The 24,887-nt window shown below is 37.7% G+C and overlaps 1 protein-coding gene across 15 annotated transcripts in view; it reads left to right on the top strand.

Moving 5' to 3' along the window:
- Cd109 (CD109 molecule) overlaps window positions 1–24,887 on the top strand; it is a 228,338-nt gene that overhangs the window by 14,976 nt on the left and 188,475 nt on the right. For 11 of the 15 annotated variants that reach the window (XM_058578868.1, XM_058578867.1, XM_058578866.1 and 8 more), the window contains exon 3: window positions 24,204–24,404. The exons of 1 other annotated variant lie outside the window; for it this stretch is intronic. In XM_058578868.1, coding sequence (XP_058434851.1) covers window positions 24,331–24,404 — 74 coding nt within the window. In that variant the 5' untranslated portion in view covers window positions 24,204–24,330. Of the gene's footprint in view, window positions 1–17,648; window positions 17,996–23,898; window positions 24,025–24,203; window positions 24,405–24,887 lie in introns of those variants that run through there. 3 more of the 15 variants (XM_058578876.1, XM_058578877.1, XM_058578878.1) reach the window with 3 other exon arrangements.

The raw sequence follows: 24,887 nt of genomic DNA on the forward strand, positions 1-24,887 counted from the left end.
GACAGGGTCTCACTGTTGCTTAGTGCATCACTTTTGATGAGGCTGGCTTTGAACTTGTGATCCTCCTGTCTCAGCCTCCCGAGATGCTAGGATTATAGGTATGCACCACTATGCTTGGCTTGGGTCCTTGTTTAAGAGGTGGACATCAGGGACAGATTTGGGGTAGAAGCATTTATGAAGAGGGAGAGACTACTTGGCTCACACTCTGGGGAGTAACGGGTCACCTCTTTCCTATGTCTTTCCCGAAGACCTCAGATCAGACTATGACTTCACCTCAGGATTCAAGATTCATTGGGTGAGGGTGCTTCCCACCGTCAGATCAAGTCAATCTGAAACAGAGAGGCAGATAGTGGTCAATACTTGGTACCCCTGAGGGCTGTTGGGGTCAGACTAGGGACATGAGACCCTCATGCAGAACCTGGGAGTGACCCCAAATAGCTGTCTTTAGTTGTCTCAAGTTTTCCTCTGTTCCATGCACCACCTTTCTCCCACAGAAAAGAAACTGAAGCAAGTCAGGACTAACATTCCCAGTACCTGATTCTTAGGCATGAGACTGTATAAATGGAATACTATGATGCAGGTTTAAGGAAATTACCCATATTTATTTATTTATTTTTTATTATCTACACATGACATTACAATGATCTTGGCAATTCATACATTTGTATCATTGGGGAAATTACCCTGTCTTTAGATTGGATTACCTAAACAACATAAAACTTGAAAAAGAATTTCAATTTTACTTAGTTAAAGCCTAATCATCCCTACCCTTTCTCCTCTCATCACTGTACAACAGGGGTGTGATTTGAAAATCTAAATTACATTCTGTTTCAGTTTTTTATGTAGTCATGAGGGAATCAGCTCAGAATAATCCTTTAAAAATATTTCAGAGCACATGCCTTAAATTTTTTTTATTATGAAAAATTTAAAATACGCACAAAATAGAGTATGGAATAATAAACTGCTATTGACTATCCAACATCAATGATCACTAATATCTTGCCAAATTTGTTTCAGCTATCTCTTATTCTACCTTGTAGCTCTCTGCTTTCTTCTTCCTCCACACCTTCCAATCCCCCAAAGTGATTTCTAGACATCATTTTGTTATTTCAGTTGTTTATTACATCAAACAAATTGCACAATAATTCCCTAGTATCTATCACCATTCATATTCTAAGTTCTCCATTTGTGTCCAAGATTTTTTTCTTAGAGTTACTTGGTTAGAATCAGGATCCAAAATACGCTCAATCAAAAATGGTTGATATGTTTGTAAGTCTCTCTCTCTTTTTAATTAGTAGAAAATATAGAAAGTTCCCAAATTTCCCTCTCTTGCCATTATGATTAACTAAAGTCCATAGTTTACTTTGGAGTTCACCCTTGTATTGTACAGCTTTCTGAGTTTTACCAAATGTGTAACTTCATATTACCATCCTTAGATATCATACAGAACAGTTTCTCTGCCTTAAACCCCCCAGGCTCCATCCTTTCCTTCTGTCCCCCAACTCTTGATCTTTCTAATGTCTCTATAGTTTTGTCTTTTTCAGACATCATGTGGTTGGAATTATACAGTATATCACCTTTTCAGATTAGCTTCTTTCAATTAACAGTTATAAGCATAGAAGGTTCCTTCCTATATCTTTGTTGCTTAAAAATGCATATATTTTTATTGCTGAATACTATCCCATTGTATGGATATTCCATAGTTTATTGATTTAGATATTTAGTACATCTTGGTTGCTTCTAACTCTTGGCAATTATGAATAAAGCTCCTGTAAATATTTGTGTGCAGATTTTTATATGGACGTCAGTTCATTTGGGCAAATACTAGGTGTTTTTGCTAAAGTGTATGATAAGAGAATGTTTACTTTTGTAAGAAACTGGCAAATCATCTTCCAAAGGCTGTGTATTTTGCATTCCCACCAGGAATGAATGAGGGTTCTTATTAACTCCATATCCTCACCAGCATTTGGTGTTGCTAGTGCTTTTGAATTAACTACTCTACTGATATCTCATTATTTTTTAACATTTAATTCCTAATGACTTATGATATAGAACATTCTAAGTCTCTTTTAGCCTATAAAGGTTATATAAATGTTTTCTTCCCTTTTCTGCCATTTCTTTGGTAAAGAATCAGGCCATTTGATTTTTAGGATTTTTTTTTCTTACATTCTGACAGAATCACGTATAAAATTGCCTCTTTGGCTGAGGGTTAATATTGTCATCTTCATGTTTAAAATTTTTTTTTGTAGTTGTATATGGACAGAATGCCTTTATTTTGTTTGTTTTTATGCAGTGCTAAGGATCAAACCTAGTGCCTAACACATGCTAGGCAAATGCTCTGCCATCAGCTACAATCCCAGCCCCATCTTGATGTTTGAAATATACAGAAATGTTGTGCATCATTGTACATGCCTATAATTCTAGAAACTCAGGAGGGTGAGGCAGGAGGATTGCAAGTTCAAGGTCAGCTTCAGCAACTTACTGAGACCCTGTCTCAAAATAAAAATTAAAAAGAATTGGGATGTAGTTCAGTGGCAGAGCATCCCTGTGTTCAATCCCAAGAAACACAAAACCAACTAACCACAGACAAGAGATCCTATTGTATTAAAAGACCTTAAGATTCTATGGCGGGCTGGGGATGTGGCTCAAGCGGTAGCGCGCTCGCCTGGCATGCGTGCGGCCCGGGTTCGATACTCAGCACCACATACCAACAAAGATGTTGTGTCCGCCGAGAACTAAAACTAAATAAATTAAAAAAAAAAAAAAAAAAAGATTCTATGGCAATTTAATGATAGCATTTAAGTTTAATGTTTTGAAATGATTTGCTTACATACGGATAGAGAAACATCATGTTATTTTGGAATACTTCATACATTTTAGATGAGTTTTCTTTTTGTATGCTTTTTCTGGTCTTCTGTCAACCAATAGGATTAAAAATAAAAACTCTGGCCAATACGAGTTAAAGCCCCTCAAGGTCTGCTCAATGAGACTTATTTCTAGGAATTTAGGTGCACATTAAAAGGCATTTTGACCTTGGGAGGCTGAGGCAGGAGGATCGTGAGTTCAAAGCCAGCCTCAGCAAAAAATGATTTTTTTTTTTTTTGGTGCTAATCAACTCAGTGAGACCCTGTTTCTAAATAAAATGCAAAATAGGGCTGGGGGATGTGGCTCAGTGGTTGAGTGCCCCTGAGTTCAATCCCCAGTACCAAAACAATGCAAAAAAAAAAAAAAAATAGGGCTTCGGTTGTGGCTCAGAGGTAGAGTGCTGGCCTAGCATGCGTGAGGAACTAAGTTCAATCCTCATCACCACATAAAAATAAAATAAAGGTGTTGTGTCCACCTACAACTAAAAAATAAATATTAAAAAATAAATGAAGCATTTGAAAATATAATTTTCTAAAATTGCCATAGGCTAATTATATTTTTTGGAAAAGTGATATTCTAGCTCTCTTCTGGAGTAATGAGAACTCAAGTGTTTGATTTAAAATGGATTCAAAGGACTACCATTAGAGTTTTACTTTCCAAGTTCTAGTGTGCAATTGGTCATGATGTTCCTGCCTCATGAGGTAAGGATTTCTCTTGAAAAACAGCATTTTTTTTCCTTTTAAAAAGGATCTACTACTTTATGGTTCATTACTCTTTTAATTCCTATGTCTTAAACAACAGTGTGGAAAAAATTGTTAGTATTGTTGGTAATCTATGAACTGATGAACATAACAGAAAGTTGAAAAGAAGCACATTTTCTATGTTTAAAAAAATACACATTTTATTTGTTTAGAAGCAACACATGATTTTAAAAATAAAGATTTAATTTAGTGAAAACCATGAACTATAATGCTCAGTTTTACTACTATACTTCCCATGTCATACATATTTTGGGGGACTGACAAATTTTTATCCAGATGTCTTAATATTTCTACGGAAACTGTTCTTAAGTCTAGACTAAGCTGTTTGTGCTATTCAGATTCATTCCTGTTCATAAGGAGTCTCTTAAATTCTTTACCCCATTGTAAATGATGGAACTAGTGCATTCTGCTCCAGAAATAAACTCGGAACTTCAATGTTGCCTAAGGAAACTCTGCATGTCTATAATTATATTCTTACTTGGGAATTAATGGAATTGCTGGATGTTAGTGTTGGTTATTTTGAAGGAATAATATTGAACTAGCAATTATTTCCTCAAATTTTAGCAACCTCTAAATCTTTCTGACAGACTAGGGAAAGGTAGAGAATGGCAAACCTTTCTTCTTCTCCTTCTTATTTTGTGATGCTGGGAATCAAACCCAGGGTCTCATGCATGCTAGGCAAGCACTTTATGTCTCAGCTACATTCTCAGTCCCAAATATTTTCTAATAGTTACAAATCCCATATGTGTAAAAACAAAACAACAACAAAAAAATCCATACAAACAAACCTGGGCTTAAAGAAAAGTAGATTTTAAAACATAATAGCATTTCATTTTCTGGCACAAAGCCAAGACATGAAGACCAATGGAGGAGAATAACGACACAGAGACATACCCACACAATACAGTTACCTCATACTAGACAAGGTGCCATACACATACACTGGAGAAATGATCGCTTCTTCAACAAATCATGCTGGGAAAACTGGAAACCTATATGTAGTACAATAAAATTGAACCCCTGTCTGTCTCTCACCCTGCGCAAAACTCAACTGGAAAGGTCGATCAAGGACCTAGGCATTAGATCAGAGACCCTGTGCATACTAGAAGAAGTAGTAGGGCAAATCTCCATCTTGTCAGCTTAGAAACTGACTTCCTTAACACTCCTGAAGTGTAAGAAGTAAAATCAAGAATCAATAAATGTGATGGGAGGGCTGGGGCTGTAGCTCAGTGGTAGAGCGCCTGCCTTGCATGTGTGAGGCACTGGGTTCGATCCTCAGCACCACATAAAAATAAAAAAAAAATAAAGATACTGTGTCCATCTACAACTAAAAAAAAAAATAAAAAAATAAATGTGATGGTATCAAACTAAAAAGCTTTTTCACAGTTAAGGAACTAATCAAGAACTTGAAGAGAGAGCCTACAGAATGAGAGAAAATCTTTGCCACCTGCACCTAAGATATAGCATTAATCTCCAGGATATACAGAGAACTCAAAAAACTTAACACCAAAACAAAACAAAACAAAACAAAAAACAAATAACTGAATCAGTAAATGGGCAAAGGAACTGAACATACACTTCACAGAAGAAAAAATACAAATGGTCAACAAATACATGAAAAAATGTTCAACATCTCTAGCAATTAGAGAAATGCAAATTAAAACTATACTGAGATTTAATTTCACTCCAGTCAGAATGGCAATTATCAAGAATACAAGTAACAAAAAATGTTGGTGAAGATGTGGGGGAAAAGGTACACTCATATACTGCTGGTAGGAACGCAAATTGGTGCAACCATTATGGAAAGCAGTATGGATATTCCTCAGAAAACTAGGAATGGAAGCATCATTTGACCTTGTTATTCTATTCCTCAGTATATACCCAAAGGACTTAAAATCAGCATACTATAGTGACACAGCCAATCAATATTTCAAGCAGCTCAATTCACAATAACTAATCTATGGAACCAACCTATGTGCCCTTCAACAGATGAATGGATAAAGAAAATGTGGTACATATACACAATGGAATACACTCAGCCATAAAGAAGAATGAAATTATGGCATTTGTCAGTAAATGGATGGAACTGGAGACTACACGCTAAGTGAAATAAGCCAGTCCCCCCAAAACCAAAGGCTGAATGTTCTTTCTGATATGTGGATACTGAAACACAATAATGGAGGGGGGAGGGCAAAATAGAAGTTCAGTGATTTAGACAAAGGGGAATGAAGGGAAGGGATGGGGCACAGGAATAGGAAAGAAAGTAGAATGAATCAGACATAACTTTCCTATGTTCATATATGAATACACCACTAGAGTAACTCCACATTATGTACAACTGCAGGAATGGGATCCTAATTAGAATAAGTTATATTCCATGTATGTATAATATGTCAAAATATACTCTATTGTCATATCTAAAAAGAACAAATAAAAAAATTAAAAAGTAAATACAGGAAAATAATGGGAAAAAACCCCCCACACTAGCATTTTATTATCTTGAGTTTTTTTCTGTGGTAATCAATGGAGTGATTGCTGATATGGTTTCTGGATGTGGCTCTAATTGTATACTTTAATATTTCTCTCTATTTTAAGTTGTAGTATGTTTAAAACAATTTAGAACTGATGTTTTGTCATCTATAAATTAATGCCTTGCTTTAGTTTAACAGTGACCTGGATGAATGCCTTGCTTTAGTTTAACAGTGACCTCATTTATTGTGTGGATCTCTGTTTGCCAGACTCTATCTCATTTAATCTTTGTGGCTCCCTCTTTCGGACAAAGATATTGAGGCTTGGAGATGGTAGGCGATTTGCTTATGGACACAGATGGTAAACAGTAGAGAAAGGATCTAATCTAGGTGCAGTATTATCTTCTCAAATTCCTAAGTTTGAAAGTTTAAGTGATGCACAAGTTGATACAATGCCTAGAGCACTGTAGACTTCCATGAATCTGTATTTGTTCCTTTCTCCCCTAGACCATGGAGAAGAAATACCCTCCTTCTTATGTATTCTCTTCTTTCTACTCTTTTGCCCTTAAATATGTAAGATTAGTTTGTCACTGAGTATATCCTACACTGGATCTGTATTAATATATGATTTCTAGTCAACAAGAGATGAAAACTTTTTCTGGCCTAAAACCAACCAAACAAACAAATAAAAAGCCCAACATGTTAAAACACTGATTAATTTCAAATTAGAGATTAGCATTATTGTGGAAGTCTGGGTGAGTGATGCCTTTAAAGTACGTGTCGACTAGAGGTGAAGCTCTGAATGATCCATGAATGGTCCCTACAAAGGATGACTTTGCACGTTTAGGGCTCTAAGCTTGGGAATGGTCTTGACATTTACAGTACCTCTCTAGAGGCTGCCTCATGGCTTGGTGTCCTCCACAGCTACTACTTTGGAGATACCTCGGATTGTGAGATCATTCAAACTTACCCTGACAATCTCTGGAGTTGGCTCAGAGTAACTCAGAGTAACTCCTTTTCACAGCAAAGGTATTAGAAAAACCTATTCTCCAGGAAGTATGCGTGAAAGATATCTCTAGGGTGGTGGCTTTGTTCTAAAGTTGAGTTTGGCACTGAGTTGAGGCCATCTCCATGTTTTCTTGAAGGGAGTTAACATTCTTTTGTCCATAGTGATGTCTACAGTGACAAATATAAGGTCTCCTATGATTATGATGGTAATCCTGAAGTCCCTTGGGTCCTTATCTTTATTCCTTCCTAGATCTTTATAGGGCTGAGATGACCATTGAACTGTGGTGTAAATTGAGGTTATTTATGGAGTTTCACTGATGTTTAAGTAAGTGACATTATACAATCATCTCAGGTAGACTCCTAATTACACAACAAATAAGAATTACATTTCTGTATCATTAGGAGCATCTTATTTATTTATTTATTTATTTATTTTTATTGATTTTATTTTTAAAATACATAACAGTGGAATGCATTAAATTCTTATTACACATATCGGGCACAATTTTTCATATCTTTGTATATAAAGTATGTTCACATCAATTCATGTCTTTATACATGTACTTTGTATTTTTTTAGGAGCATCTTCTTGTATGAACCTTTTCAACTATTATTGCTGTCACACTGTGCTCTGTTCTGTTTTTCCCCACCCTCATTCATGCTAAAATCTAATCACTAATGTGATGGGGTTCTGAAATGGGTCTTTTGGGTGGGCTGATTGCCCTTATAAAAGAGTCCCCAGAGAGCTGCCCTGCCCCTTTTACCATGTAAGGTCTTGGAGAACAGGTACCATCTGTGAACTAGGAAAGAGGTCTGCACTAGACACCGAAAGCACCAATACCTTGACCTTGGACATCCTGCCTCCAGAACTGTGAGAAATGAATTACTGTTTATAAGATTGCCAGTCTGTTATAGCATCTCACATGGGCTAAGCTACAGTGTAACAGGAAGTTCTACTCTCCTCTCCACCTTGATTTTACAGAATAACCATTGACTCTGAGGCCTAGAAAAGGATAAGGTTATGTACAGTTTGTCTGGTGACCCTGGTAATGTGATGCATCAACTTCTGTGACCACTAGGTGTCAGGCTGGCTGCTGTGGGGGAAACGAGTGTCCCATGTCTGGCAGGTCTTGTGGGCACTGGCATGATCATGGTGACTGTTTTCAGCATGCTTTTCCTGGATCCAGAATTTAAGATCTGGATAAATTCAAGCTTTTGTCACTTTATGGTCCTATAAATTCAATTATTGTTCCTTCTCATTTCTGCTTTGGACCTTCAAACACAAAAAAGACTGAGGATCCTACTTCAGATAATAGAAATGATAACGTTATCCCAGTTGACCCCAGACAGATATCTAGGACTTAGAGAAATCACAATCTACAATTTTGAGTCATTCCTGGAAGCTCATATAACCATATAACCAATATTTAAAAAACAAGATCCAAAGAACCCAGAAGAGGTGATAGAAATCCTAAAGAAGGAGTCTATTTATTTATTTTTTAAAAATCTTTTTAGAAGTTGATGGACCTTTATTTTATTCATTTATTTATATGTAATGCTGAGAATCAAACTCAGTGCATCACACATGCTAAGCAGGTGTTATACCACTGAGCTACAACTCCAGTCCCAAGAAGGATTTATTAACTACAGTTTCTGGATAGTTGCTGCAGCCCCACAAAATTGTATCCCTTTTTATGAGAAGTCAAAAGGGTTTCAGTCTAAATTGGTTTCCAGTGGCAAATCCCTGGTAGTGATCCAGTTCTTTTCTCTTTCACTTTACTCTTTTCTGCTTTGTTTCTCCAGTAGTGAGGTTTAGTGTCCCAGCCAAAATAAAGCAACTTTAAATTTTTTTTCCCTATGGTACTTGGGATTGAACTCAGGGATGCTCTACCACTGAGCTACATCCCTGGCTGATATATATATATATATAAATGACAGAGTCTCACTAAGTTGCCAAGGCTGACCTTGAACTTTCTATCCTCTTGCCTCAGCCTCCCAAGTCACTGGAAATACAGTTGTACACCACTGTGCCTGGCTATAAAGCAGAAAGTCTACTTTTATCCCAAACTGAACTGACCTAAATGACCCCTGTGGGTAATGTTGTTGTATGGTTCAGTTACTGCCTTTGATGCCTGAATCTTCCTGGATTCTTCCCACCTCTCCCTCCTACCACCCGGATCTTTTCTTTTATAACCTTACCTGTGGTTCCAGTTCAGTGCATTCCTCTATGGTGCACTAGCTTGTATTCTTGCTCACAATTCCAGCCCTGCCTTGATAGTCTTGTTGCCATGTTACTGACCAGGCTCCACTGCTAGCTCCTGAACTTCTTACCTCTGCTGCTCCTGTTTCAAGACTCTTGTTGCTGTTCACCATTTGTATTTTTCATTTTCTTATGGTTGCTTTATAGAAATGAAGTAACAGAAAATCCAAGAGACACTATGGCCAAATTCTTAAAACCAGTAAGAATTCAGCAAATTGCTGAATATAAAATTGATATGTAAAAATTAATGATATTTTTGATAACTCATTAGGTAATAGAACAGAAAAATATATCATTTACAATAGCATCAAAGTCTATAAAGCTGACATGAGATATGCAGAACTTTTATGGAGAAAAAGTACAAGATGTTATTATAGTACATAAAAAACATAAAGATAGGGCTGGGGATGTGGCTTAGTGGTAGAGAGCTTGCCTGGAAAGCCTGAGACCATGGGTTCAATTCCCCACACTATACACAAACACACACACACACACACACAAAAAAAAAAAAAAAAAGAGAGAGAGAAAAAAGACCATAGAATTATACCATATCCAATTATAGGAATACTGAATACATAAAGATGTTGATTCTCTGTAAGTTAATCTATAAATTAAGTAAAGATTAAGTAGAAGTATTTTTATTGCTGTCATGTTATTCCCTCAGGCACTAAAATCTAAAGTTTATAAGAAGGAGGAGTAGTCTAGGAATAGCTCCCCTCAAAAAATTTCTGAAAAAGAACCTAGGAGGGTATATTTTCTTATAAGACATCAAAACTTCACAAAATTATACTAATTAAAATGTGGTATTTGGCCCAGTGATAGATAAATGTAACAATAGAAGAGAAATAAGAGCTTAGAAACAAACTGAAGTATACATTCAAATTGACATAAATGTGGTATATTAGTTAGAATTTTTTTCTGTGAGGGGTAGAAAACTTAAAATATTTCCTGAAAGGTGACCATACTACTTTCACAAACAACTCTTTTGCCAGAACATGACCACCCCCAGTTGCAAGTGAGAATGGGAAATATAGTCAGTTCTGAACACCCTTTATGGAGAAAGGAGAAGCAGAATACTGAAGAACAACTAGGTGATCCTGTTACACATGTCAGTATAAACCAATGGAAGATAGACTTATTCAATACATGTGTTGGAACAGTAGATTCACATGAAAAATAAAATCAGATACCTTCCTCACTCTGTACGTAAAAAATCTTAGGTGGATTAAAAACCTAAATGAGAATAAAAAAAACCAAAAAAACCCAAAAAAAACCCAAAACCTTTATGACTACTTGAAGCAAATATGGCTGTGTGTGGTGATACACTCCTGTAATCCCAGTGACTCAGCTGGATGAGGCAGGAAGGTGACAAATTTCAGGCAGGTCTCAGCAACTTATGAGACCCTGTCTCAGAATAAAAAATAAGAAGGGCTGTTGATGTAGCTCAATGGTAAAGTGCCCCTGGGTTCAAACCCAGTACCAGAAAAATACATATTTACACATATATATGGATATACATATGTATATATCTCTTTGCAATACAAAGAAAGTTTTTTAAAGCAGGAGACATAAAGTACAAATCTTTAAGTAAAAATTTGATATATTTGTGTAAGTCCTAATTAAAAGCTTCTGTACTACAAAGGACAGAATAAACAAAAACTGAGAAAGACATTTGGAACATATATTAAGATAACATTTTAGAATCCAGAATATATAATTTCCCTCGAATCCATAAGGAAAAGACAATATAAACTGGACAAAAATCTTATTGAGGGCTGGTGCTGTAGCTTAGTGGTAGAGCAGTTGTCTTGCATGCGTGGGACTCTGGGTTTGATCCTCGGCACCACATAAAGGTAAATATATAAAATAAAGGTATTGTGTCCATCTATAATTAAAAAAAAATAAAAATCTTACTGAGGCAATTTATGGAAGATGACAACAGAATGGCAATTAAAACATGGAAATATATTCAGCTTTACTAGTTACGGCATTGACTGGAAGGATGCCTACCAAATTCCAGTGATGGTTGCTTCTGACTGACAATACCAAATTTCAAGTGAGGGAGAAGAAAAGCAATGGAGGAAACAATAAAGATGAGTTTAATTTCTTAGATAACTGCTGGTCTTTAAGTTAAAGAAAGAAAAAGAAAAGAAAGGAACAAATCCAAATTATTAAACCTTATTGGTTTTCCTCAGCTTTACTTGTATACTCTTGGATGGGGCTCACTGAGGTCTGCCTATGCACTTCTCCTGGCTGCATGCCAAGTGGAGAAGGGACAGCCTGAAGTGTTAAAGCACTTTCCCTCCCTGATGACTGTGTTTGTCCTGATCTTTACCAAGGCCCTGTGAGGAAAGTGGTCTATCATTTTTGCTGACACCCTCTGCCTCTAGTTCTCTTGGTTTTCATATCTCTATGAAGGGAAACACAGGGATCCTGTTTTGGCTTTTGAATAGAATACCTGCTCTTTTCCTAATCTTGCAAGAAGCTTCTGCTATTCTCTGATTCCGGGAGGCATATAGGCTACCTAAATCAATTTGTTCTTTCTTTCTTGGCAGGATATCATCCTGGGACTAGAATTCTTAACAAAGTCCCTCATGGTCCCTTACCATGGGTTGGACCTAGATAATTAAAAGCCAAAAATAAAAAGGCAATGTGCAATAAAATCTTTTGATAATTGAAAGAAACATCTGAAAGGAGGTCCTCATTAATATCTGATTTCTTAACATATTTCTTAACATATCTAAAATGGCTGGGGATATGGCTCAGTGGCATAGTCCTTTTCTAGCATACATGAGAGTCTGGGTTCAATCCCTAGCACACACACACACACAAAATTTAACCTATCTAAAGTAGAAATGTTATCTTTCTGTCAGAGACCATACACAAGAATAATTTGATGGTGGTATGATAGCTATAGTGTTCTTTAGAAGTCTGAAGTATATCCATAACACCTGTGAAAGCAAGGGATTGAGAACAGCCACTGCACAACTTTGGAACAGAGATGAGCCCCAGAAGCAGAAGCCAAAAGGAGTTAAATGTGCATGAAGGAACACAGACCGGGGTGAGCCTATAGAGCAGGGACTGCATGGCAAAGCAAATCAAGTCTACATGGGTAAAAAATATCAGACAGAATTAAGACTAACAGAGCATATCTTTCTGGTAGAAGGTCATGTTGAATTTAAACAAATCACTATTAAAAGATAATTTTAGGGAAGAATGGATTTAACTATTGTTAAGTTTCTCAAGCTCACATTTGAAAGTTTCTACAGTAAGGGACCTCATGAAAACAGAAGGGAGATCAGTAGAGTAGAGGAAGGGAATCGGGAGAAGAAGGAGGGAAGAGAAAGGAGAGGCACTGGGGATAAAATTGATGAAATTATGTTATGTGAAAGTACAAGTGTGTCACAATGAACTCTACTATTATGTACAATCATAATGAACCAATAAAGAAAATCAATTAATTAAAAAATAAAAGTTTCTGTAGTTTATGGTTAAAATACTGCAAATTCTTTACCCTTGGGTAATTAAAAAAAAAAGCTTAGTATTTTATCAAACAGGGAAAGGCAGCATTTTATATTTCAATACTAACAACAGTAAGGAAGACATGAGAAAAACATTGTAAATGTTTTTTAGGTATATTTTTCTTTTTCATTACAGGAGATTGAACTCAGGGCTTCATGCCTGCTAGGCAAACACTTTACTATTGAGCTACATCCCCAGCATCCCCTTCCCCTGTTTTTAATTTTAAGATAGAATTTCACTAAGTTGCCTATGCTCACTTTGCAATACTCCTGACTATGCCTCCCAAGTACCTGGGATCACAGGTGTGTGGCATTTTGCTTGGCTTAGTTGTATTCTTGGGAGCCATGTTATACTTCAAAAATTTAAGATAGTGCTTTCTCAGAAGAAAATAAAACTATATTTATTTATTTTTATGTGGTGCTGAGGTTTGAACCCATGGCCTCACACATGCTAGGCAAGCGCTCTACCACGGAGCTACAGCCTCAGTCCCAGAAAATAAAACTGTATATGGCTGAAAAAGAAGTGAGTCCAAAATCTACAGGCAGGTAACCAAAAAGAGTGAAGCTGAGACAACAAACCCAGTGATTTGAGTGGATTCATAATTTCTCTTATTTGTTTCCAATTGAAGCCTTTTTATTTTTGTACACTATTTTCTAAATATATTAGGTACAGATTTATATAATTGTTTTATATTATTTTTGTTCTTTTTCTTATAATTCCTTTTTGAAAAAAATCTGTGATTTGCTAGAAGTGTAACAGGAAAATGCATTTTAGCACAAGAAAGTAAATATAATCTTTTTTTTTTTTTTTTTGTACCAGGGATTGAACTCAGGGCACTCAACCATTGAGCGGCATTCCCAGCCCTATTTTGTATTTTATTTAGAGACGGGGTCTCATTGAGGTGCCATTGCTGAGGCTGGCGTTGAACTAGTGATCCTGCCTCAGCCTCCCTAGCCTGGGATTACAGGAAGGCATGGGCAAGAAAGTAAATATAATCTTATAGCAGTCACTGCAGTATAATTGGGTGATACTCATGACTTAAACATGACTGTGGAAGGGTATGCCATATTCAAGAGAAAAAATATTTATGAATGGGTGGATAGCTGTGTGATGTGGGGCATGCTTGTTATCCCAGCTACGTGGGAGACAGAAGCAGAAGCATCCCAAGTTCAAGACCAGCCTCAACAACTTAGTTAGACTCTCTTTTAAAATAAAAATAAAAAGGACTGGAGATGTAGCTCAGTGGTAGAGTGCCCCTGGGTTCAATCCCCAGAAACACACACACACACACACACACACACAAAATGGTGGAGACTTTGCTCTATGTCAAGAAAGTTTAAACCTGGTTGAAATCATTGACCTCAATAGTCCATTGTATTTTGTGTGAGCTGACAGGATGCAAGGGATTACTTTCATATTTGGGACAAGTCCTGAAAGGGATATAAATACCTGCATATAGCTTTGAGGTATCAGCAGGTTCACTGTGCGGCTGGCCAAGCTTGCCCCCAGGGAGAGTCCTGGGGGAAAGGCTCAGTCTGAAAGTCAGGCACTAACTCAGGAGCTCCCCCAAAAGCAGGTGGACTGAGGGGAAAGTGGGCATTTGGAGCAAGCCAGGGCTGCTATAACTGCTTAATTGTGCATTCAGTAATCCAGTGTTCTCTCTCTCTCTTTTAAATTCTTCCTGGCTTTTGTCTTGTGAGTTGCAAAGTATAATGCTTGTGCTCTGAGTAGGATGAGTGGAAGAGTGAAGGATCAAGCCTCCCTTCAGGAGGAAAGTCTTCCTCTGTAGTCTTTTTTTTTTTTTTTTTTTTACCTCTTATTGTCTGGAATTATGTCTCATGGTCATGCATGGCTGAATTGAGCCTAGAAAGTTTTCTATTATAGCTTCCAACCACTCTGGCAAAGGAATACAAAGCAGAGTGAGGCAATGCATAGCTTTTCAGAAGCCATTCTGTAGTGCTTATTTTGAGGTAAGTTTACATAGAAGGCGTTCCAAACCCAAAAATGAACAATAAAATGAAAAATAGATGTGAAGTGATATTGGCCAAATTAAATTATTATATTGTGTGCATGTATGATTATGTAACAAAAAATCCAATCATTATGTACAACTGTAATGCACCAATAAAAAAATTGGGCAGGTGGTGGGGAGAGAAAAGTAGGAGATGCCAAGAAGTTAAAATGTGGCTAACAGAGCAAAGCAAAAGTATTAGGTCAATGTGACACAATTTTTTATGTATGGGTAATGTTGACCTGGTTGAAAAATCTAGACACAGAGTCCTGGTTCTGCCTCCTTTGAAAAATACGTACATTTAACTTTTTTCTTTTTGCACTACCAGAGATTGAACCCAAAGTACTCTCTACTGAACTATATCCGCAGCTCTTTTTATTTTTTATTTTGAGGCATGATCTCATTAAGTTGCCCAGGCTGCCCTCAAAGTTGCTATCTTCTTGCCTTAGCCTCCTGAATCACTGGGATTACAGGTTTGTGCCACCACACTTGGCATTTTTTAAAAAAAATAATAATAGTCATCCTAATGGATTTAGAGTAGTTTCTGTTATTTTGAAGCAAATCCCACTTCTTAGGTGGTGCTGTGTTGTTCTATTGGAGGACATGGTATCTGGATGTTTCCCTTGTGATACTAGCAGGTACTTGTGATCTTTGTTAAGGTCTTTGCAATCCAATATGGTAGTTATCAGTCACATGTGACTATGTAAATGTAAAATAACTTAAATTAAATTTAGAGTTAAATTTCTCAAATACACTAGTCACATTTCAAATGTGCAATAAACTCAGGTTGTTCATAGATACTGTACTAAGAAATTTTCCATAACCAGAGCATTTCCATAATCACAGAAAGTTGTATTGCACAGCACTATTCTAGACACATTAACTCATGAATAGTTGTGATACTGTATTATTCTTACATCCATTTTACATTAACAAGCTGGAAAACTTTTAAGGGAAATTTTCCCAAATAAACTATTTGGTATCCAGTGATATAGTTCATAAAGGAAAGTCAGAATAGAGCTTAATTCTTTCCCTTTAATGAATTCATGATATAGCATTCTCTAGAAATACTAATTTTAAAAATCATTACCAATCCATGAATTTAAAAATTTCTTTCTTTCTTTCCTCTTCTTCTTCTTTCTCTCTTCCTTCTTCCTTATTTCCTTGATAGGCTGATTGGTCTTCATGGGAATATTTTTCTGACAAACAGAACATGGCTTTGGTCAAACTTTGGTAACTGTTTTGGTAGACTGAATTATCATTTCCAATTTTCTACCATCCATATCCTTAGCATATAATAAAATTTATTCTTCTAAAAGAAATGTAGAACATGCCACCTATTCTCGACTCTGTCCTTGACCATGGAGAATGAGAAACATGGAGTTATAAGCTGCCTCAGCTGGCTACAGAATTGTGGATCTGAAATAAAAGTTTATTGTTCATATTATTCCAAGATTGTTTCTTTGCTTATTAATCAGTCAATTAGTTTGTTTATAAATCATTCTATTGGGTGACATCTATCAATTTCCAAGCTAGCACTGGTGGAGGTCATCTTCCCCAGGTATTATGTTGTTAAAAATTTTATAATGGAAACCATGCACTAGTATGCTTGGGACTTTGTAAGAACTCAAATTAGCTGTGATTTTGTGTTTTCTGGTAATTTTTTTTTTGGAAAATACTCTTTAGTTTTATTGTGATTTTTATGGTAATAACATCAATATTTTAATTCCTAACTTGTGGACTAATACTAATTATACAAATTAGTCTCTGCCAGAGTTCTTAAAGTCATTGTAATTTCCTGAAGATAAGCGTGCTACTGTGTTATAATATTTGGTCTTTGAACCTGGTTCCTGGCACAGAGCTCCTAAGAATAAAAGTGTTTGACATAGAACTCCTAAACCCTTTCGAATTTTCTGGGTGATAGGATTGTCTTTTGTTCTAATGAAATGACTCTTGTGGACTTCTGCATTGAGAGTGGTCACTAGAAAGGCCAACTATGATTGTGAGCTTGAAGCTTTCAGCACCACTTTTTGAAGAAAGGAGAGGGGCTGGAAATAGAGTTAATAATCAGACATTCCTGCATGTTGAAGCATCCATAAAAATCCATCAATTACTGGGTTCTGAGAGCTTCTGGGTTGTTGAACACATCTGCATGCTAGGAGCATGGTGTATATGAACTCCTATAGGTGCAGGAACTCCTGTGCTTTGGAACCTTCCTGACCTTGCCCTATGTATCTCTTCATCTAGATGCTCATCTGTATTCTTTATTATATCCTTTCTTAATAAATAGGTAAGCATAAGTAAAGTGTTTCTTTTATGGTTTGAATCTGAAATGTTTTCCAAAGGCTTATGTGTTGAAGACTTGGTCTTTAATGCAGCAATTATCAAAGGTAGAGCTTTTGGGAAGTAAGTGGATCATGAGGGCTCTAACCCTATGGATCAATCTACTAATGAATTTATAATTTGATGGACCTTTGGGAGGTGATGAAAACTTAGGAAGTGGGACCTAGTTGAAGGATTTGGGTCTTTGGAGGCATGACTTTGGGGACTGTGTCTTTTCCCCCAGTCCCTTCCTGCCTCACTTTCTTTCTCTCTCTTCTACAAGGTGAGCAGTTTTCCTCTGCCATGCCCTTCAGCCATGATGTTCTGCCTCACAGACAGACAGAAAACAATGGAGCCAGCAGATCATGGATTGAAACCTCTGAAACCATGAGGCAAAATAAATCTTTTCTCCTCTAAATTGTTTTTCTCAGGTATTTTGGTCATAGCAATGAAAAGCTGACCTACACAGTTTCCTTGAGTTCTGTGAGCTACTCTAGCAAATTAACCGAATCCAAGGAGAGGATTGTGAGACTGCAATTTATAGTTGATGTGTCAGTATCGCAGATCACAACCTGTGTTTTCCATTGGCATCTGAAGTGAAGAAACAGTCTTGTGAATCTGTTGGGATCTGATGCTATTTCCAGCTAGTGTCAGAATTGAGTTGATTCAGAGAACAACTGACTGTTGTCCACTAGCATATCTGCTGGAGATTGATTGCTTGGTCGGTTTGAGGAGGAAACCCCACACATTTCATTGAACAGAGGTGAAGTGTGTACAGGTGAGTGTATGGGAATAGGAATATACTTTGGTTTGGTTTTTCCTATATTTTCATAATACCTTTACCTTTAATATGCTTATGCCTTATTTCTTGATCCAAAAACAGTAGGCACATAATTTTTTACTTTATAAGTTTCTTACCTTCTTGGTCATCCCTTGAATTCTCCATCCCAGTTTGTCGTCTTAAATTTTGTCATCTGTACTTTTTCCATGTTTTTTCTTTCCACAAATTTTTGTACATAGTGATGGGATTTACTGTGTACATGCACATAATAGAACAATATTATTTGGCCAATATCACTCCCCAGCACTTCCTCCCTCCCTTTCCTTCCTCCCCTGACCCTCCCTGTTCTTTTCCTCTACTGATCTTCCTTTGATTTTCTTGAGATCCTCATCCCCCACCCGTCTTTTCCTTTTTTCTCTATAACTTCCACATATGAGAGAAAACATATGACCCTTGACCTTCTGAGTTTGGCTTATTTTGCTTCACATAATGTTCTCAAGTTCCATCCATTTTCCTGCAAATGATGTAACTACATTTTTTAATGGCTGAATAAAACTCCATTGTGTTTATATACCACATTGTCTTTATCTGTTCATCTGTTGATGAACATCTGGGCAAGTTCCATAGTTTGGTTTTTGTGAATTGTGTTGCTATAAACATGGGCATGTATGTATCACTGTAGTATGATGATTTTAATTCTTTAGGATAAATACTTAGGAGTTGTATAGCTCGGATGCGTGGTGGTTCCATGCCTAGTCTTTTGAACTTTTTCCATTTTAAAATGTTAATGCAATTCACATTTTGTTCTGTAAACACAGTATATTTCACATATTTCATCAATCTAAGATACCATCAGTTCTAAGATACACCATTTTCTCTACGTATTATTACCAAAAAATAAATTTCTAGTTATAATTATAAAGTACCATTGATTATAAGTTCAGAAATGTTAAAAATGTGTATTTTACTCATGTTTTACTATGTTGCCCAGGCCAGTCTCAAACTCATGGGCTCAAGTGATCCTTCTGCTTCAGCCTCTTGAGCAGCTGGGACTAGGGCCATCACATCTGACTCCTCACTCTTCTTTATCAGTGTTTTGTCCTATAAGTTATAAATAAGTAAGTAAACAACACTTTCAATGACATGATTATATAATTTTTTGCTGCAAAACCAAATAATGAATCATGCTTACATTTTTTTTTCAATTCCGTGTTTTGTTTCCCATTGAGGTTCTAAATTCCCTTCCCTTTTATTGCACTATTTTACTTTATCACAGTCTCAATTTTCCATTGTGCATATCTATACTATTAGGATTTCTTTTATTTCCCTCAGGACCTTACTCCCAGGGTTCTTCCTAGTAGAAATTCTTTCTTCATTACTATCAGGGATTATACATACTTTTACCTTTTTCTTGGCTTATTTCTTTGGTTTGTTCACTATGTCCTCCTAAAGTAATTTTTGAAAATGTAGAAAGCAAAGTTTCTGAGCCATTCCATTTCTGAAAATGTTTTTATCTCATCTTTGTTTTTGCTTGATATTTTAGTTGGGTACAGAATTCTAATTTCAAATTCTGAACCCTCATATAGAAAGTTAAGGCCATGTACCACTATTTATTATCACTTATTAATTTCAAAATCATTCCTTGTCTTCCAGTGGACAGGAACTTCCTTCTGCCCCTAGATAAAAAAAAAAATCTATATAAATAGTTCCCAACTGGATCTCAAATACATGATGAATATAAGTAGACATTAATTCCATATATAATATTTCTGAAATTTTAAAAATTTGAACTGCAAAAATAAAAAAAAAATAGATTCTAGAATGTGGCATGTGCTCAAAATCAGCAATGAATATTTTTCTCCTAAAGCCAACTTCTCTGGTGTGAGAAGAAAGGGATGGAAGTAAGTGGTTCCTCTATTACCTCTAGTGATCCACTTGTGAAACTTTTGCTTCTCATTCCTGCAGTATGGGGCTCTTAAGAGATCTCAGTACCAAGACAGGAATGCTTCCACTATGGGACACCATGATGGTTCTGTTAAATTCAAAAGTTAAGACTGCCACCTGGCTACTTGGGGTTCCTCTTGACAGTGCCTCAACAGCCAGAGAAGGGGTTACTCTACTGGCTGGAGTGATTAATGATCCTTATCATAAGGGGTTGCCACTAGTCACTGAGATAGAATTTCTGGAATATACAGGAAAGCCCTGGGGGCATTTCTTGGTACTCAGAGGGCCTGTGATTAAATAGAAACAACAACACAATTGAGAGAAAAGGGATATTTGTATCACATTAGGTGAAAGTATGATTTTTCTATTTTTTGAAGTTAAATCGTTAAGGGGGTATATGTGGATGCCAAGTGCCATTGATTTATAAGTTCAGAAATGTTAAAAATGTGTGTTTTACTCATGATGAAACATTGTAATTAAAAATTTAAAATTTGAGATGAGGCATGGACTTTGGTGGCTTTGTATTGTGCCATCTTCTCTAAGACAGAGCTGAACTTCTCAGATTTCCCTTTGCTTGTGCTTTTAGATCATGTTGGCCATAGGACATTTTGCATGAATTTGGAAGCCAAAAGTGAAGGAGAGCTATGTATCTTTTTACCCTCTAAAGATCAAGGTAGGAAGAGAGCAAGGCAGGTACGAACACTTGCTGTAGCAAGTGCTAGCTCACTTTTTGGTTGTGAGGTGGTGTTCAGGCCTGCAGCTGCTGAAGTTCTCTGAGGATCTCCTCCTTCAGTTTGTCTGAATTGTGACCCAAACACATATGCAGCTTCTCTGCAGGTTACCCATGACATTGAAGTTGGAAGTGGTAAGAGGGGCTTGAGTTTCAGTTCTCTATAAGTTTTTTTAAAAATTTTTTTAGTTGTAGTTATTTTTATGTGGTGCTGAGGATTGAATCCAGTGCCTCACACATGCTAGGCAAGTACTCCACCACTGAGCCACAACCCTAGCCCCGTCTGTCAGTTTTTCTTTGTTGTTATCTATATTTAGCTTTCATCCCTTGGCTGATCTATGGTGACTTTGGGAAATTATCTATATGGTCTGCATTACCACCTCCAAGGATTTCTTAGTATCTGTCTGTCTCATTTCAAACAGTCTGCCATTGTCACTGAGCCACAAACTAAAGACAGTTCTGAAGGGACATGGGAACAGTGTGAGGTTGTTATCTTGAAGAGTATTCAGTTTTCATGGGAGAACACACATAATATTTTTGATTTAAAAATTAATGAACTTGTCAGGCATGGTAGTGCATGCCTGTAATCCCAGTGACTTGAGAAGCTGAGGCAGGGGTATTGCAAGTTCAAGATCAGTCTCAGTAACTTAGTGAGGCCCTAAGCAACTTAGCAAGACCCTGCTCAAAATCAAATAATAAAAAGGGCTGGGGATGTGGCTAGTGGTTAAGCATCCCTGGGTTTGATCTCTAATACCAAAAAAAAAAAAAGGAATTTTACTCAAGAGTTTCTAGGATACATCCTCAAAGACTGTTTACTAAGGCAGCATCATTTTGTTTTCTTCTTCCTACAGGAAAAATAATACATATTCTTCATCAGAAATATGGCAGATACAGGAATCACAAGGATTCTGATAAGATTTTGGTGAACACCTTTCAAATCTTTCTTTAATATGTATAACTATAATGAGAATGTACACTTTATTTTTATGAAAATGAAATCCCACTTAAATTCTATTTTATTAAACAGACTTTTCCAGGGCTGGGGATGTGGCTCAAGTGGTAGCGCGTTTGCCTGGGGGCGCTGGGTTCGATCCTCAGCACCACATTAAAAAAAAAAAAAAAGATGTTGTGTCCACTGAAAACTAAAATATAAATATTAAAAATTTTTTTCTCTCTCTCTTTAAAAAACAAACAAACAAAAAAAAAACAACAGACTTTTCCCACCCAATAATATATCATAAATATTTGTAATTCAACACCATGATTTTTAATTACTTCAGAGTATAGTATGACATGGATATATAGTCATTTATTTAACCCAATCTCTTATTGTTAGATGTTCAGGCCATTTTAAGTTTTTTTTTTAATTAATTAAGAAAACCAAAATTCTGAGATGAACATTTTTAATTAACCTTTTTTTAAATTGTGTAGCTATTCTGTACCAAGTTTGAAATAGCATCATCTTTATGCGAACCCAAACATCTAAATTTTTGTAAGTTTAAAACTTTCAACAAATGTGCATTGTGGGGGGGTTGGGGTTGTAGCTCAGTGGTGGAGCGTTTGCTTGGCATGTGTGAGACACTGGGTTTGATTCTCAGTACCACATAAAAATAAGTAAATAAAATAGTATTGTGTCTATCTATAACTAAAGAAAAATTTTAAAAAATGTGCATTGTGAGAAGGAAGGCATAAACTGGGAAGGTGCATCAGTTCAAAATCTACACAGATTTAATTTCATAAAATAAGTAGGTGGTTCTGAATCTTTCTGTAGGTCCTCTTGTAATGCAACATTATCAACTAGTCTTTTGGAGTCCTGCTTATATTTGCTTGCCTGAATTTACTGTCTACTGTTCTGAATTGAAAGCTTGAGGGGCTGGGGATATATCTCAGTTGATAAGAGTGCTGGCCTTATACGCACAAGGCCCTGGGTTCAATCCCCAGCACCACAAAAAGTGTGTGGGGGGAAGCTTGAGAATTATCTTAATGATCTCAACTTCATTTGCTCATCTGAGTGCCCCCAAATTGTCCCTATGTGTAGAATCTCCATGATCCACTGTCTGCTAATGTGAAGCAGGAATCTCTGTCCACATCCTGTACCGCTGAATCAACATCTGCATTTTAATGTGATTCTCATACACATCAGAGAGTGAGAAGCACTATTTAGACCACGGCACTTTGCCCACACTTGAACTTGATCTTCCTCTCTGAACAGCATAGGTGAGGCCAGCCCTACAGTAACAGCTATGTCAGGAACAGGCAGCTTCTGACACTTCTGGCCATACCCAAGTCCCGCATGCACAGGAGGTCAGTCACTAAAGATAGGCTGCCCTGGGAGAGGAATGAGGGATGCTTGCAGGCTGTTCAGCTGGGTGAGAAAGGGTGGAACAGGAAAGGGAGGAAAGCAAGTTCCTGGACTCCAAAAACCACAGTTGGTCTAGGTGCTACTTTCTCCTTTATTTAGCACATAACTGTGCCATGAGACATTCTTTTGCTGACCTCTTTTCCGTTTGCATTTTGCCCCATATTAAAATGTCACCATCTAAAACTTTTCCATGAATTAGAAAGTTTAAGTTGTGAGGGACTGAATGTGCTGTTTTCCAACAGTTTCTGGCAGTTCCTTGCTTTTATGGTGTAGTCATGGTGAAACCTGAGTCATCTGAAGATGGTGGCAGTGCCAAAGAGGGTGGCTGGGGAGGAACTACAGACAAGCCAGGAGAAGAGATGGGGATCAATAACTGTTGAGTACCGCCACCACTGGCCACTGGCCTTTATTCCAACAGGCCCTAATTGTGTTTAGACAAATTACCCTAGGCTTTACAGTTCTTATGAATACTTTCTGAAGTAAATGTTTAGTGAGAGTTGTAAGTATAAAAGCTTCTTCCCAGATAATTGTTTCTCAGAGTTGCACGAGGCAGGGGACCACTCCCCTTAACCCCCATGGCACCCAGGGCCGCGCGCATGCTAGGCAAGTGCTCTACCACTGAGCAACACTGCGCCCTCCTCCTTTAAAGTGGAGAAACCATAACGCGTTCTGGGCGAGGAAAGCAATATACTTCAGTTTTTGTTTTAGGGAGAAAATATTTTTCTCTGTTCCCAGTCCTATACATCAAACAGCTACCCTCCAAATGTACCCATTTGGCGTGCATACCGGCGCCGGCGCCCGCGTCTGCATTTCTCTAAAATTCTGACTCATAGTCTGGAGGACAATGATTGATTTTTTTCCACTTCACATAGTTGCTATGAATTTCTCCTCACAAGGATGGGCTTGTTTATTCACTCCGGGCACCGTTGGTAGAGCGCTAGTGTAAACAGCCCTAGGAACCCGGTGGGCCGGGGAAGTGGGCGCCCTCAGGTCTACTCGGGGAGCAGGGATGGCGGGGTCAGGTTGGGCTGACCGCATTTAGAGACCGCTTTCTAACCCCCTGGATTGGAGAAGTTTGCCAAAGCTGAGAGAAGCGCCATTGTAATGCGGGTGGGAAGGGTGGAGCCACCTAGTCCCGTCTCAATTTAGATCTCTCACTCCGCTTTTAGGCGCTCCCATTTCAGATTGCTAAACTCGAGTCAGGAGATAAAATTCGAGAGGAGGTGACAAGCCACACCCCGCAGTGCCTGCGAATTTGCCCAGGAGCCGACCTTCTCACGAGCAGACGCTGCCAAGATGCCAGGCCCGCCGCTCCTGACCGCTGCCCACCTTCTCTGCGTGTGCACGGCCGCGCTGGCTGCGGGCCCCGGGTAGGAGCGCGGGCGCGCGGGGAGGGTGCGCGGCGCGGATGGGCCTGGGCCGGGGCTTCGGGAAGTGGCAGCGGCTGCGCGGTGGCAGTCCCCAGCCCGACCTTGGCCTGGATGTTTGATCCTATCGCTGCAGGGTGGCTCTTCCTGGGACAATTGCGTTCTCCACCCATAATGTTTAATCGTCTTTATGGCTATAGCAACTTTATAAAGAAAATAATTTTATTTTTAGCCCATGTTGCCTCTGCCTTTTGCTTCTCAGTCTTTTGCTTCCAACTAATGTGCTGCCTTCTCTCAAAGACAGGATAATTATTTTTTTCCTAAACAAGATGTCTCAACTTTGGCATTGTCAAAGTGGGGCTCAAGTACCTGAAGTATGTGTTCATAAGAAAGATCAGAACTGGGGAGGGGAGGGGGGATAGTAGAGGATAGGAAAGGCAGCAGAATACAACAGACACTAGTATGGCAATATGTAAATCAATGGAT

This window comes from Marmota monax, unplaced genomic scaffold, assembly GCF_021218885.2.
Source record: "Marmota monax isolate L192 unplaced genomic scaffold, Marmota_monax_Labrador192_F-V1.1 WCK01_AAM20220418_F8-fsc00091, whole genome shotgun sequence".
Classification (NCBI taxonomy): Eukaryota; Metazoa; Chordata; class Mammalia; order Rodentia; family Sciuridae; genus Marmota; species Marmota monax.